This window comes from Schistocerca gregaria, chromosome 1 (genome assembly GCF_023897955.1).
Source record: "Schistocerca gregaria isolate iqSchGreg1 chromosome 1, iqSchGreg1.2, whole genome shotgun sequence".
In the NCBI taxonomy this organism is placed as follows: domain Eukaryota; kingdom Metazoa; phylum Arthropoda; class Insecta; order Orthoptera; family Acrididae; genus Schistocerca; species Schistocerca gregaria.
Window position 1 is genome coordinate 746,439,091 of NC_064920.1, and position 13,132 is coordinate 746,452,222.

At 42.5% G+C, this 13,132-nt stretch overlaps 1 protein-coding gene across 1 annotated transcript in view; it reads right to left on the reverse strand.

Moving 5' to 3' along the window:
- Positions 1-13,132, reverse strand: part of LOC126272408 (chymotrypsin-1-like) — a 108,500-nt gene that overhangs the window by 83,718 nt on the left and 11,650 nt on the right. Inside the window, exon 3 of the mRNA XM_049975281.1 lies at positions 3,774-3,912. Coding sequence (XP_049831238.1) covers positions 3,774-3,912 — 139 coding nt within the window. The remainder of the gene's footprint in view (positions 1-3,773; positions 3,913-13,132) is intronic.

The window sequence follows — 13,132 nt, forward strand, 5'->3', positions numbered from 1 at the left end:
TTGTGAAATCCACATCAAATACGTTTAACAGGAAGTCCTGAATGTGTACAGTTTTGTTTGACCCATGCGAGTCGTTACGAGAATGGTTAAAAGCAATAAAACTGACAGATTCTTGAAGAGAGACATCAACATTTCCTCGTCAGCCCACTTACACCACCTTGAGAAATTAATACATCGCTGGTTTTAGGGATGCGAAGACAAAATTAGACTACATAAAACGCACGCAGTGACCAGCATTCTTCTTGCCATCCATTCGCTAACGGAAAAAGAAGGAAACATAATACGTGTTACAGTGGGAAGGAATTTTTGCCATACGTTTTACAGTGCTTCCCAGAGTTTGGATGTAAATGCAGTTCTAGAACTAGACTTAGTAATGGAAACTACGAACATCCAGAGTATGTTCTGTAGCAAACAAGTAGGGTTACAGCCATTCACAATACGGAAATGATAGGTTGAAATCTTAAAGCTGACAGAAATTCAAGGCTCTGATAGGCATAAATCTTTCTACGTCGCACAAAATGTGGTGGACTGTTGAGACTAGGAGGAAGGCGAGGTTAACACCATTAGAAAAACTAGCAATTGGTGGGCATGTGAGTATATGACGAATACATCCCAGTGTTTGTTGCATGTGACAGTCAAAACATTAGTTTCAAAAACAAATGGACATTGAAATAAACTTCCTGATCGCCCAAGCATACGGTAACTTTGGCAGAAAGGAGGTTAAATGAACACAGCGATTGAAAATGACAAAGGACGAGGTCTCTTCCATCATCTAGTCATTATGACACATGCAAGATATCATTCGTTTGCATTATTTCCACTACGTCAGGCCGTTACTAATTTCTGAGAAGCGAAGTTTCATTCAAGCAGCAGATTCATATCGTAAAATTAATAAGTTATGTACACTGTAGATATGTACGAATCTTTATTGTAACAGTGATGGGAGGTGGAAACGTTCCAGATACTCACCCCGCACAGTCCATGCCGAGGCTGCGGATTTGCTGCACAAACGTGTTCTGGCAAGATAATGTTGAATCTGTAGTCCTGACAGTCTTCGTCGTTGATAACGATAACGTCGAGTTTCTGCAGCCATGGAGCCAGAGTTTCGTTCCCGTAGTCACTCTGAAATGAATTCTATCTACGTATTGTACACGGAAGATTGATACTGAAGTAGATCTCGTTGTTTCATTCACTTGGTCGTACACCATTTTGAGCCGACTCACAAGCGTACTTTTATTTGGTAAGCGTATTGCGAGTGGAGTATGGGAAGAAGCAGCCAGCCCGCATGACCTGTGCTCACCGAGAGCTACTCCCAGCCAGCGGCGACACCGGCAGCTCCGCCCTCTGTCTCCTGGCCCTGCGTGGGAAGCCGCACTGTGGAGACGGTCACACCGTCCAAGGACAGCGGCGGCGACACCTGCATGAGGGAAGTAGTTAAAAGCGCACCTGACAGTAACTTGTGGACAACTTTTGTTCCCTATACCTTCACTTGCCATTAATACATTGCAGTTATAAATATCGTTCCAGCTTCAACTGCTATTTGGCTCAATATTATTAACAATTTTCGCATTGAAATCATTGGAGATTTTTTTCTACCTGTTTTATTATTGTGATTTCGGCTTTAGAACCATTTTCAAGTGCAATGGCGAAAAAAAAGCAATAGATGAGCAAACATCCAGAATGAGATTTTCACTCCGCAGTGGAGTTTGCGCTGATATGAAACTTCCTGGCAGATTAAAACCGTGGGCCGGACCGACACTCGAATTCGGTACCTTTGCCTTTCGCAGGCAAGTGCTTGCGAGTCTCGGTCCAGAACACAGTTATAATCTGACAGGAAGTTTCATATCAGCGTACACTCCGCTGCAGAGGGAAAATCTCCTTCTGGAAACATCCCCCAGGGTGTGGCTAAGCCATGTCTCCGCAAATACCCTTTCTTTCAAGAGTGCTGGTTCTGCAAGTTTCGCAGGAGAACTTCTGCAAAGTTTGGAAGGTAGGAGACGAGGTACTGGCAGAAGTAAAGCTGTGAGGACCGGGCGTGAGTTGTTCTTCGGTAGCTCAGATGGTAGAGCACTTGCCCGCGAAAGGGAAAGGTCCCGAGTCCGAGTCTCGGTCCGGCACACAGTTTTAATCTGGCAGGAAGTTTCAGATAGCAAACATTTCTGATTTTCACCGCTGTACTCGAAAACGCCTCTACTGCCGAAATCACAATACTCAAATCGATAAAAAATAATAAAATCACACTGTCAAATGGTCATTTCATCCAAAATAAATATTATGACTGTGGTTTCCAACAAAGGAAAAATCGTCAGCTCTTAACTAAAGGCCGTTATGTGTACGACACTAACAACGGTACAAAGGCGACGTCGAGCATCTTTTAAAAATATTTTCGTTTTTCACCCCAAGGAGTTGAGCGGGCTATTCGAGATCCAACCCATTGTGAACATCGAAAACTCATTAAACATTTTGTAGTACATTGTCTATCGTTAAGAATGTTGTACCAGATAAAAAACAAGAATGAAGTTACGTGTAACGTGTGTATTAATTCTTGTTTGAGTGCGAGCGAACGGCGCGATGAACTACGTGACGACCATTAATACCGTACGGAAAACAACTGCGAGAAAAAACAGAAATGCTAGCAACTTAAAGAAAGCCTTAGAAACATACCACGTAAAACACATCCCGGTCGCTTGAAATACAAATTATACAAAATGCACCGCTAGAAAAGGACACCTCAGTAATTTCTGATTTCCACTTCGGGTAACTGAAGCTCCGTATTCCTATTTCTTTTGTGTCTCTTATAACAGTTTTCTCCCATTCTTTTCCCCTTCAGCGACAATGGAGTCGGGTCTGAGAATTTTAGCATTACCCGTTGTTGTTTCCATGTTGTTGTTGTTGTGGTCTTCAGTCCAGAGACTGGTTTGATGCAGCTCTCCATGCTACTCTATCCTGTGCAAGCTTCTTCATCTCGCAGTACCTACTCCAACCAACATCCTTCTGAATCTGTTTAGTGTATTCATCTCTTGGTCTCCCTCTACGATTTTTACCCTGCACCTTCCCCTCCAATACTAAATTGGTGATCCCTTGATGCCTCAGAATATGCCTTACCAACCGATCCCTTCTCCTATTCAAGTTGTGCCACAAATTTCTCTTCTCTCCAATTCTATTCAATACTTCCTCATTAGTTATGTGATCTACCCATCTAATCTTCAGCATTCTTCAGTAGCACCACATTTCGAAAGCTTCTAGTCTCTTCTTGTAGCATCATCCACAGATTGTAATCTACTCTATCTAATATTTCTCCACCAACATATGGATGTTGTGTATACTCCTGTAAAAATTTCTAAATAGCAGCGTGCGTTTTTTTCTGTTTTCTTAACGTTTACGATCATGATGTTCTCCACCAAAGGCCTACATCGTGATTTCACATTCATGCAAGTGAAGTGGAAAGGATTATAATGATGCCTGCCATTTTATCAAGGACTTGCATGGAGAATATGATTCACCACTTATAGCTACATAATTACAGCGCACACTGTCCGACATCAGTCAGAGTGAAGATCACATCCAGAAATACTTCAACAGAATTTATGAAAGTAACCTAAAAAGTAGTGCGCACCATGATTGATAAAAACTTCGGCCCTTAAAATTAGAAAATGAATTATAAAAACAGATATTAACAACTTATTTTGTATCCTATTATGACACTGTTTTGCTTGCGAATTTACGAGATGCGTAGGCATTCCTCGTACATAGATATTTCGCATGAAACTCACCCTGATCAGTGCTATATCTGCGAAAAAGACCGGCATGCCAGTGTAGTTCTCGTGTATGATGACCCGTTCCACCTGGTGGACGGAGCCTCCACTGGGCTGGGAGTTGGTGCCGGCCAGTATGGTCTGCTGAGACCAACCACTGTAGAAACAAGTACATGACATCAAGGTTTTGTTCAGTTACCGGAAAAAGCAGCCTTTCCACCATATATGAGACCCTGTAATATTTTCCCATTTACGTATTTAAAATGAACTGTGTCTGAGTTAAGTTGCTAGCCCAGGTAAAGTGCCCTGAAGTTTTAATTGGACATGACGCAGAGTTGCTGAATGTCACTTGAGAGATATCAGCTACTCCATGGACAAAAGACCCTAGAAGAGCGTGCCATGTGCGGAAGCCGGCCGGAGTGGCCAAGCGGTTCTAGGTGCTACAGTTTGGGACCGCGCAACCGCTACGGTCACAGGTTCGATTTCTGCCTTGGGCATGGATGTGTGTGATGTCCTTAGGTTAGTTAGGTTTAAGTAGTTCTAAGTTCTAGGGGCTGGTGACCTCAGCAGTTAAGTCCCATGGTGCTCAGAGCCATTTGAACCATGTGCGGAAGCATCCCAAAAGTAATTTTGTATTTTCCAGACTTTGTGACCCTCTGGTGTAGTCGGTGGTGGTATAGATTCCCTTTGCCAGAGAGTAACTTGCGTGACGTGGTCCACTATGCAGCATGTGCCGGTTAGCGAATATATTTTGTTGTTAGCAGCGGCACGAGGAAGGTGGTGACCCAGGCCGCTGCTTGGAGAAGACCCCTGTTTATGTCTGAAAACGTCTTGTCTGGATTTCGTTGAGGTTGAGGACCGTTTCTTTGAAAAGAACCAGCCCTTCTAGATTCAGTTGTTCGGTGGTCGTACCGTACTGGTGTTTGTAGATGAGTTGAAAGGGAACGGTGTCTACTCTTTGGGCTCCAGTATCCGTTGTCCGGGATAGATTGTAGGCCAGGGCAAATGTAGCAGGTCTGTACAGTCTCACTATATTGTCGCTTCACACTGCTTGCATTTATGGAAGAGTTTTTTTTTATCTGCTCATGCTGTAAAGATTGTCATTGAGTCTGCCTTTGTGGGAGCTATTTGCACTGTATGTATTACGGAACCCGTGGTAACCCACTTACGTTTCAGGTTTTTATCATCCGATTTTATGGCTTGTTTAATGAATCACCGAGAAGTGTACTCACGACTGAAGAGTGAAATAAAACATGATTGCAAGTTTAAGGCACTGTAAACCCTATCATGTAACCGTGGATGAATTCAAATGCTCCAGATAGCTCTTTAAGTAATCACCTTTTTAAATGAACAACACACGTCTCCTTATTTGGCCTTCATTTGATGGCGATCGGCCCCTAAGTTTGTTTTGAAATTGTCGGACATTTCTTTACAGTACTTGAGTAAATTTTATATTGTGCCACGACTGTAACTGACGTGTGTAAACCTTTGGTAGGGATCCCGCTTTCATTTTAATTGTGTATTATAAGTTCTATTGCTAAACTGATTTTTTTCTGAAGAGTGTTTTGAAATTCGAGCTGAAGCCAGTTTATCATTATAAATTTTGTTTAAGGGTTTACTATATGCATTTTTAAGACAGACAAAGACTTAAATTTTATCTTAATGTAGTTACCTAGTTTCATCTGAAACTTTTAATTGATGGCATTTTCACTGTCTTGGGCTTAAATTTGGCATCATTGTATCACCGCTATTTGCCCTCTGTATTGGATCAGCGCTAATATTTAATCGATGGTGTTGTAATAGTTATCTTGGAAAAAAGTAGAAAAGGGGTAGCGATAGAATCTGTTATTAATATTAACTCAAAGTGAAAAGTGCACTCATGTATTACACACTCATACATTAAGTTAGAGCATATTTTGAAATGATGGATCGACTCGTTAGTATTCAGTTGCACTCTAACTCTTGTTAGCTTCATATAGGTAGTTACCCACCACTGGATTTCGAGAGCTGTTCATACCTCACTGTACTTGTCAAATTCCAGTTTCACACTATTCTACCAAGGGAAGGCTTCCATCGTTTTTCGGGCTTTATACCTGTTCACACCTTTAGGAAAGTGTAAAGACTATCACTTTCCATGGAACACAGCAGTATAACAGGCGCTATCTCAGATGGCAAGGATTGCCTGTGACTTGTAAATACTGGCTCCCGCGCACGCAAGTGAACTGCATTTGACTGACGACAAGTAGTGGGACTGTCACCCCTGAACCATGGCTCTCTGTTCAGATGAGAAATCATAGCGGTTGAAGGGGTAGCACAGCAGAGGGTCAGATAATATGAGCTAGGCAGAAACGTATGGGTTAATCTAGAGATGAAATGATAATTAAATGGACACCCTAGCTGCAAACAGGCGTTTCTAGCAAAGCTGCATGGTCATCTACGGTAACTGTTCTTTCGGGAACAGATACTATCGTCATGTATAGTTAAAATATGGCTTCCTGGTCATTGACCTTCTTGTGCGAATGCACACACTATGCCCGAACTCGTGTGGAACTTGGTAGATTAATCTGCCACGAGAAATGAGTATGATGGGCAAACATCTCTTAGGCGCACTACGAATGTAGTGGTGTCGACATGTTTGGAATGTGGGTCTCACGGGGAGCGTGCAAGGGATAAGTCCCTGCAGTCGTGCTATCCTCTGTGCCCTCGGTGGCTCAGATGGATAGAGCGTCTGCCATGAGAGCACGAGATCCCGGTCGGGGCACACATTTTCAACCTTCTCCGTAATGAAGTACATCAACGCCTCTTTGCAGCTAGGGTGTCCATTTAATCATCATTTCATTTCTAGCAAAGCTGCTGTTCTTTCGGGAACAGATACTATCGTCTTGTATAGTTAATCTAGAGAGACTGACGGAACAAAGGACAGTGCTAGAGTCAATAAGTAGCCCTTGGGATACATATTATCAGAAGTTCTGTGTTTAAAGACCCATCTGATAGCAAAGATGAGAATGAATAGGCTGAAGTGAAGGTAAAAGTGTGTACACGATAGTACAATTTGAATTAGAGATAATAGGATTATTCTGTTCGATGGATTGTGTAAAGAGGTATGCTTGGTAAATTGCTCATAAGTCAAAGACCAAACTGTTCTGAGTGTTAGTGATACAATGTATTACTTTTAACGTAATGTATGTCTTAAAATGGACCAATCTGCCTCAAGTGCTAGTGCTACGGCTATGTATTTTGTGAAAACAAAGCTGCCATGAATGCTAGGGTACAGAACGTTGTTTTCCCTTTATCATTTGAAATCAAATGGACTGGGAAGCCATTAGTGCCACTGTGACATTGGAAGTTGTAAAATACATTACATTCAGGGGTAATTAAGGTGACCGGAACCGCGCGACTGCTACGGTCGCAGGTTCGAATCCTGCCTCGGGCGTAGATGTGTGTGTTGTGTCCTTAGGTTAGTTAGGTTTAATTAGTTCTAAGTTCTAGGCGACTGATGCTCACAGATGTTAAGTCGCATAGTGCTCAGAGCCAATTAAGGTGAAGGTGGTAACCTCGAAGGTGTTATACATGTTAATACAGAGACTGAATCAAAATTTTGAAGTACCCGAGTACAACGGATTATGTTTGTCTTAATTCCTAAAATATTGTCAAAAGTATAGAGTGGCTTTCAAAGTATTCACGGTAAGCGAAACGTACAAGAAGGCTGATCTCATGCAAGAAATTGAAGAGAAAGTAAGAAGGGGATATTTCGCATAGGATTATTGTTACATGGATTAGGACACTATCGGAGAGCCAGATTTTGTGTGTGTTAACTTAGTCTGGAGTTGAATAAGAGCCAAGTCAATTGGGGTAGTCACGAGTGCAGTTGGAACTGAAGAGGGAGGAGTCGTCAGAGGCCAGGTGTGCTGGGCAGGTATAACCCTCAAACAGAAAAGTGACCACTGGAGAGCTCATAGCCCTCTACAGCCATCTCTAATTATACCGACCATCATCATCAACTGTACCATAAAGTTTGTGAAACTCTTCTGAGTTTGGAAAGATTTAAGAGTATTGGTGCAAATGAAGGGAGAAAAACAAAGTACGAGGGCGAGTCAAATGCAAACTTCATTGATTTTTTAAAATATTTTTTATTGTGCAGAGGTGGCACAAAGCTGTATAAATTTTCAACATAATCTCACCCACGCTCAACGCACGTCCTCCAGCGCTTACAAAGTGCATAAATTGCTTTAGAAAAAAATTCTTTTGGTAGTCCGCGAAACCACTCACGCACCACGTGGGGTACATCTTCATCAGAACGGTGGTGGTGGTGGTGATTGGTGTTTTACGTCCCGTCGACAACGAGGTCATTAGAGACAGAGCAGAAGCTCGGGTTAGGGAAGGATTGGGGAGGAAATCGGCCGTGCCCTTTCAAAGGAACCATCCCGGCATTTGCCTGAAACGATTTAGGGAAATCACGGAAAACCTAAATCAGGATGGCCGGAGACGGGATTGAACTGTCGTTCATCAGAACGGGACTTCTTTCCTCCCACTGCGTCTTTGAGTGGTCCAAACATATGGAAATCACTTGGGGCAAGGTCTCGTGAGTATGGTGGAGGAAGACACTCAAAATGCAGGTCTGTGATTGTTGCAACTGTTGTACGGGCAGTGTGGGGCCTTGCATTGTCACGCTGCAGAAGGACACCTGCTGACAGCAATCCACGTCGCTTTGATTTGATTGCAGGCCGCATATAATTTTTGAGAAGATCTGTGTATGACGCACTGGTGTTAGTGGTTCCTCTAGGCATGTAATGCTCCAAAATGACACCTTTCTCGTCCCAAAAGAGAGTCAGCATAACCTTCCCTGCTGATGGTTCTGTTCGAAACTTCTTTGGTCTTGGTGAGGAATGGCGCCATTCCTTGCTCGCTGTCTTCGTTTCCTGTTGGTGTAAGTGAACCCCGGTTTCTTCCCCAGTAACGATTCTTGCAAGGAAGCCATCACCCTCTCGTACAAAGCGCCGAAGAAGTTCTTCACAAGCATCAACACGTTGTTCTCTCATTTCAGGAGTCAGATGCCGTGGCACCCATCTTGCAGACACTTTGGGAAACTGGAGCACATCGTGCACAATCTGGTGTGCTGACCCATGACTAATCATGCTAAACATGCTGCACTGTCATTCAGCGTCACTCGGCGGTTTTCCTTCACTATGGCTTCAACTGCTGCAATGTTCTGTGGAGTCACAACTCGTTGTGCCTGACCTGGACGAGGAGAAACTTCCACTGAATTCACGCTATTTACGAACTTCCTGCTGCATTCGTAGACTTTCCGCTGTGACAAACATGCATCACCGTACTGAACCTACATTCGTCGATGAATTTCAATATATTTCACGCCTTCACCACGCAAAAACCAAGTAACAGAACGCTGTTCTTCCCTGGTGCAAGTCGCAAGTGGGGCGGCCATCTTTATAGTGATACTGTTATGGTATGTGTGCATCTGCACTATGCTGCCACCTACAGGCCACTCTCCACGCTGTTTGTAGCACGCTTACCAACTTACAGGATAACAGCGCGAAATTTCGATTTGTTATTACAAATATAAGGCTTTCCTTTGACTAAGTCTCGTAGTAATGTGAAACATTCTACTGTAAATCTAATTTGTATATTTTGTCTATGTCTGTTTGTTTTTTTGTACTATAGAATATTGGTATGTTATTGGTGTTGTTTATGAAAAGAAATAGTATGTTACTCGGTACAACCAAAAAGGTCCTGTGTAATGTAGATTAAGAGCAAATGAAAAAGGTAACAAGATCAAGGATTTAAAGAAATTCTTTGACAGTAAGGAGTTGTAGTCGTTTTAAAAGATTGCAGTTTGTCCAGAAATTGTTCCTGATTTTCAAAAATAAACTTTAAAGTGTTTGGAGACACGGTTAAAATTAACGGTGACATGCTGTTTTTTTGTCATTTCCGAACATTCTATTATGTAATGTCTGGAGCTGAGAAAAAGGGTAACTTGTTGTAGAACAAACCATGAAAGATGTGGCTGGAATTTTTAAATTTCAACCCACTTCGGAATCCGAAGTTTGCCTCGACTGTTATCGGTGCTTTGTTTCCGGTATTATGTGATTTTTCAATCAATCTGACCATTAGAATTTAGGGAGGCGAGCAGCAGCCATGTCTGAACGATAGTCAACGCAAGGTGATGACGCGCGGCCATGGGAGACCCGCGATCCTTTTAAGTAGGAGAAAGTCTGGTGCCAGAGAGGAAAGTGAGAGGCGTCTAGAATGTTCTGGACGTTTACGTAGGAGTACTTCCATAGAAAGTACAAAGTAAGATGCAAAAGCAGCTGTATGGACTTGTCCATTTCCCTACAAGGTGTTAGTAAGGGAATAGCCCTTCTTGTACGAGTTAAAGCGATTTCAAAATTGCCAAAAGAAGGGTGCGGAGAGATTATAGCGTGGGTTGGGGTTGTCACCCATGAATGTACATTAATTATGAATGTTGGTAAAAGTAACAAATCTAATGACGCAGGCTCAGAAAAGCTTAGGAGTGGGGCAATGTCCCATTGTTCTCAGCAGACTGCAATGGGTTTTGGCTGAGATCAGACCATGTAACTGGTGGCCGTTCAACCTCCGTGGCGTAATAATTTTATTGTTAGTTCTTCTGATGTTTACGAAGCATAACAATGTACACTCGCTTGGGAAGTGATTTCAGATAATCGCCAAAACTTATGTTTTGAACTCTGACAGAAAGTATAGACTGACGTGGTTAGATCAGATGAACAAAGCTGATGTCGTTCCATTGCGTTGTGCCTAACACCGATACTGGTAAGTAGGGTTACGCTGATTATCTTACTGTGCATATGCTCAGAGTTGTAATGGATAACCGCTAATGGTATTCTTGTTGCGACTGACTGTGGAATTTTAATACCAGTGGAGAACTTCTGCAGCGAGGTGCAAGCAGTATTACAAGCATCGTGACGATTCACGTATATACACGCTACAGTGCCTTACTTTCTGCGATATCCCTCTGGGATTGCTAGTACATCAGAGTTGCGTTGTCGAGACGATTTCTTCGGACTAGTAGCTTCCGTCAAAGCTGCTAGAATTCTGGAGTGATGCTCATATATCTTTGATCTGAAACTGATACTCTGTACAGCAAGCTAGTTGAAGGATACAGAATTTCAAGAGTTTAGGCTGTTTTTCCAGACGAATATGATGCTTTCTGATCACGAACCTCTATGCAGGCCTACCTTTACATTTAAAGGCTGTGCGTGTACCACCATTTGATGTGAAACGCCAGACCTCGTACAGGGCAGGTAAGGTAGGTGAGTTTTCCGCAGGTGGTGGTGCTGCTGACGTGGGTCGAGTGGCACCAATGTGCAGTTGGGTTCATAGTAACGTACGTAATAACTGCTTGCTCCTGTAGCTCTATACATCTGGTTCGTAGAGACTTTGCACGTTTTGTGCTTTTTGCGTAACTCGTAGAAATTGATGCAGAATTATCAACTGACGGATGACTACGGTGTACGCCAAGAATTGATTTAATTTTACAGAATAGTATGGTCAATCGGTCTACGTAAATCACGAATGTTCTCATAAAGCTGCTGGACATTAATACAACAAAGTCAGAATGATAGTAAATAACGAACCGTTCGTCAATGTGCGTAAAAAGTATAGTGCACGTAGGAAGAACAGATGGTCAAATTTGTGGGTGATTAGGGAAATACAGAAAGCAATATTTCGTACATGAGCTGTCATAATCAGTTGGGCGCAGAGATGAAACACTGCTTCACCTGTCCGGGCATGCCGGGGTTCAGCAATCGTACAGTTTAGCGAGAATAGGCATTCTATTCACTCGACAAACTATCACATATGTTACCAGCAGGTGAGGCATCACGGAAAGGTTATGACTAAGGCAACTGCTGAAGCCTCTGTGTGAGATTGTCAGTACAAGACGGGCAACGTGCGATCTCACTAAGTCTTGTTGAAAGATAACGCCATGGAGAACTCGAAGATAGGGCACTGACTTCGGCCTCAGAAAATCAGAAATGCTGGGTGGCTATAATTAATGGCTATAATGAAAGTACTGCTGCTCGCGGAGGCGGAAGAGGATGTAGATGAAGATGAAATGGGAGATGTGATAACGCGTGAAGAGTTTAACAGTACACTGAAAGACCTAAGCCGAAATAAGGCAACATTCCATTAGAACTACTGAAAGCCTTGGGAATACTGACCCCTGACAAAACTCTACCATCTGGTGAGCAAGATGTATGAGACAGGCGAAATGTCCTCAGACTACAAGAAGAATATAATAATTCAAATCCCAAAGAAAGCAGGTGTTGACATATGCGAACTATCAGTTTAATAAGCCACGTCTGCAAAATACTAACACGAATTCTTTACAGACGAACGAAAAAACTAGTAGAAGCCGACCTCGGGGAAAATCAGTTTGGATTCCGAAGAAATGTTAGAACACGTGAGGCAATACTGACCCCACGACTTATCTTAGAACATAGAGTAAGGAAAGGCATACCTACCTTTCTAGCATTTGTGGACTTAGAGAAAGCTTTTCACAATGTTGACGGGAATACTCTCTTTGAAATTCTGAAGGTGGCAGGGGTAAAATACAGCGAGCGAAAGGCTATTTACAATTTGTACAGAAACCAGATGACAGTTATAAGAGTCGAGGGGCATGAAAGAGAAGCAGTGGTTGGGAAGGGAGTGAGACAGGGTTGCAGCCTATTCCCCATGTTATTCAATCTGTATATTGAGCAAGCAGTGAAGGAAACAAAAGAAAAATTCGGAGTAGCTATTAAAATCCATAGAGAAGAAATAAAAACTTTGAGGTTCACCCATGACATTGTCATTCTGTCAGAGACAGCAAAGGACCCGCAAGAGCAGCTGAACGGAATGGATAGTGTCTTGAAAGGTGGATATAAGATGAACATTAGCAAAACGAATATAATGGAATGTAGTCGAATTAAATCGGGTGATGCTGAGGGTATTAGATTAGGAAATGAGTCGCTTAAAATAGTAAATGAGTTTTGCTATTTGGGGAGCAACATAACTGATGATGGTCGAAGTAGAGAGGATATAAAATGTAGGCTGGCAATGGCAAGGATAGAGTTTCTCAAAAAGAGTATAACATCGAGTATAGATTTAAGTGTCAGGAAGTCGTTTCTGAAAGTATTTGTATGGAGTGTGGCCATGTATGGAAGTGAAAAGTGGACGATAAATAGTTTGGACAAGTCGAGAATAGAAGAAGTATGGTGTTACAGAAGAACGCTGAAGATTAGATGAATAGGTCCCATAGTTAATGAGGAAGTATTGAATAGAATTAGGGAGAAGAGAAATTTGTGGCACACTTTGACTAGAAGAAGGGATCGGTTGGTAGG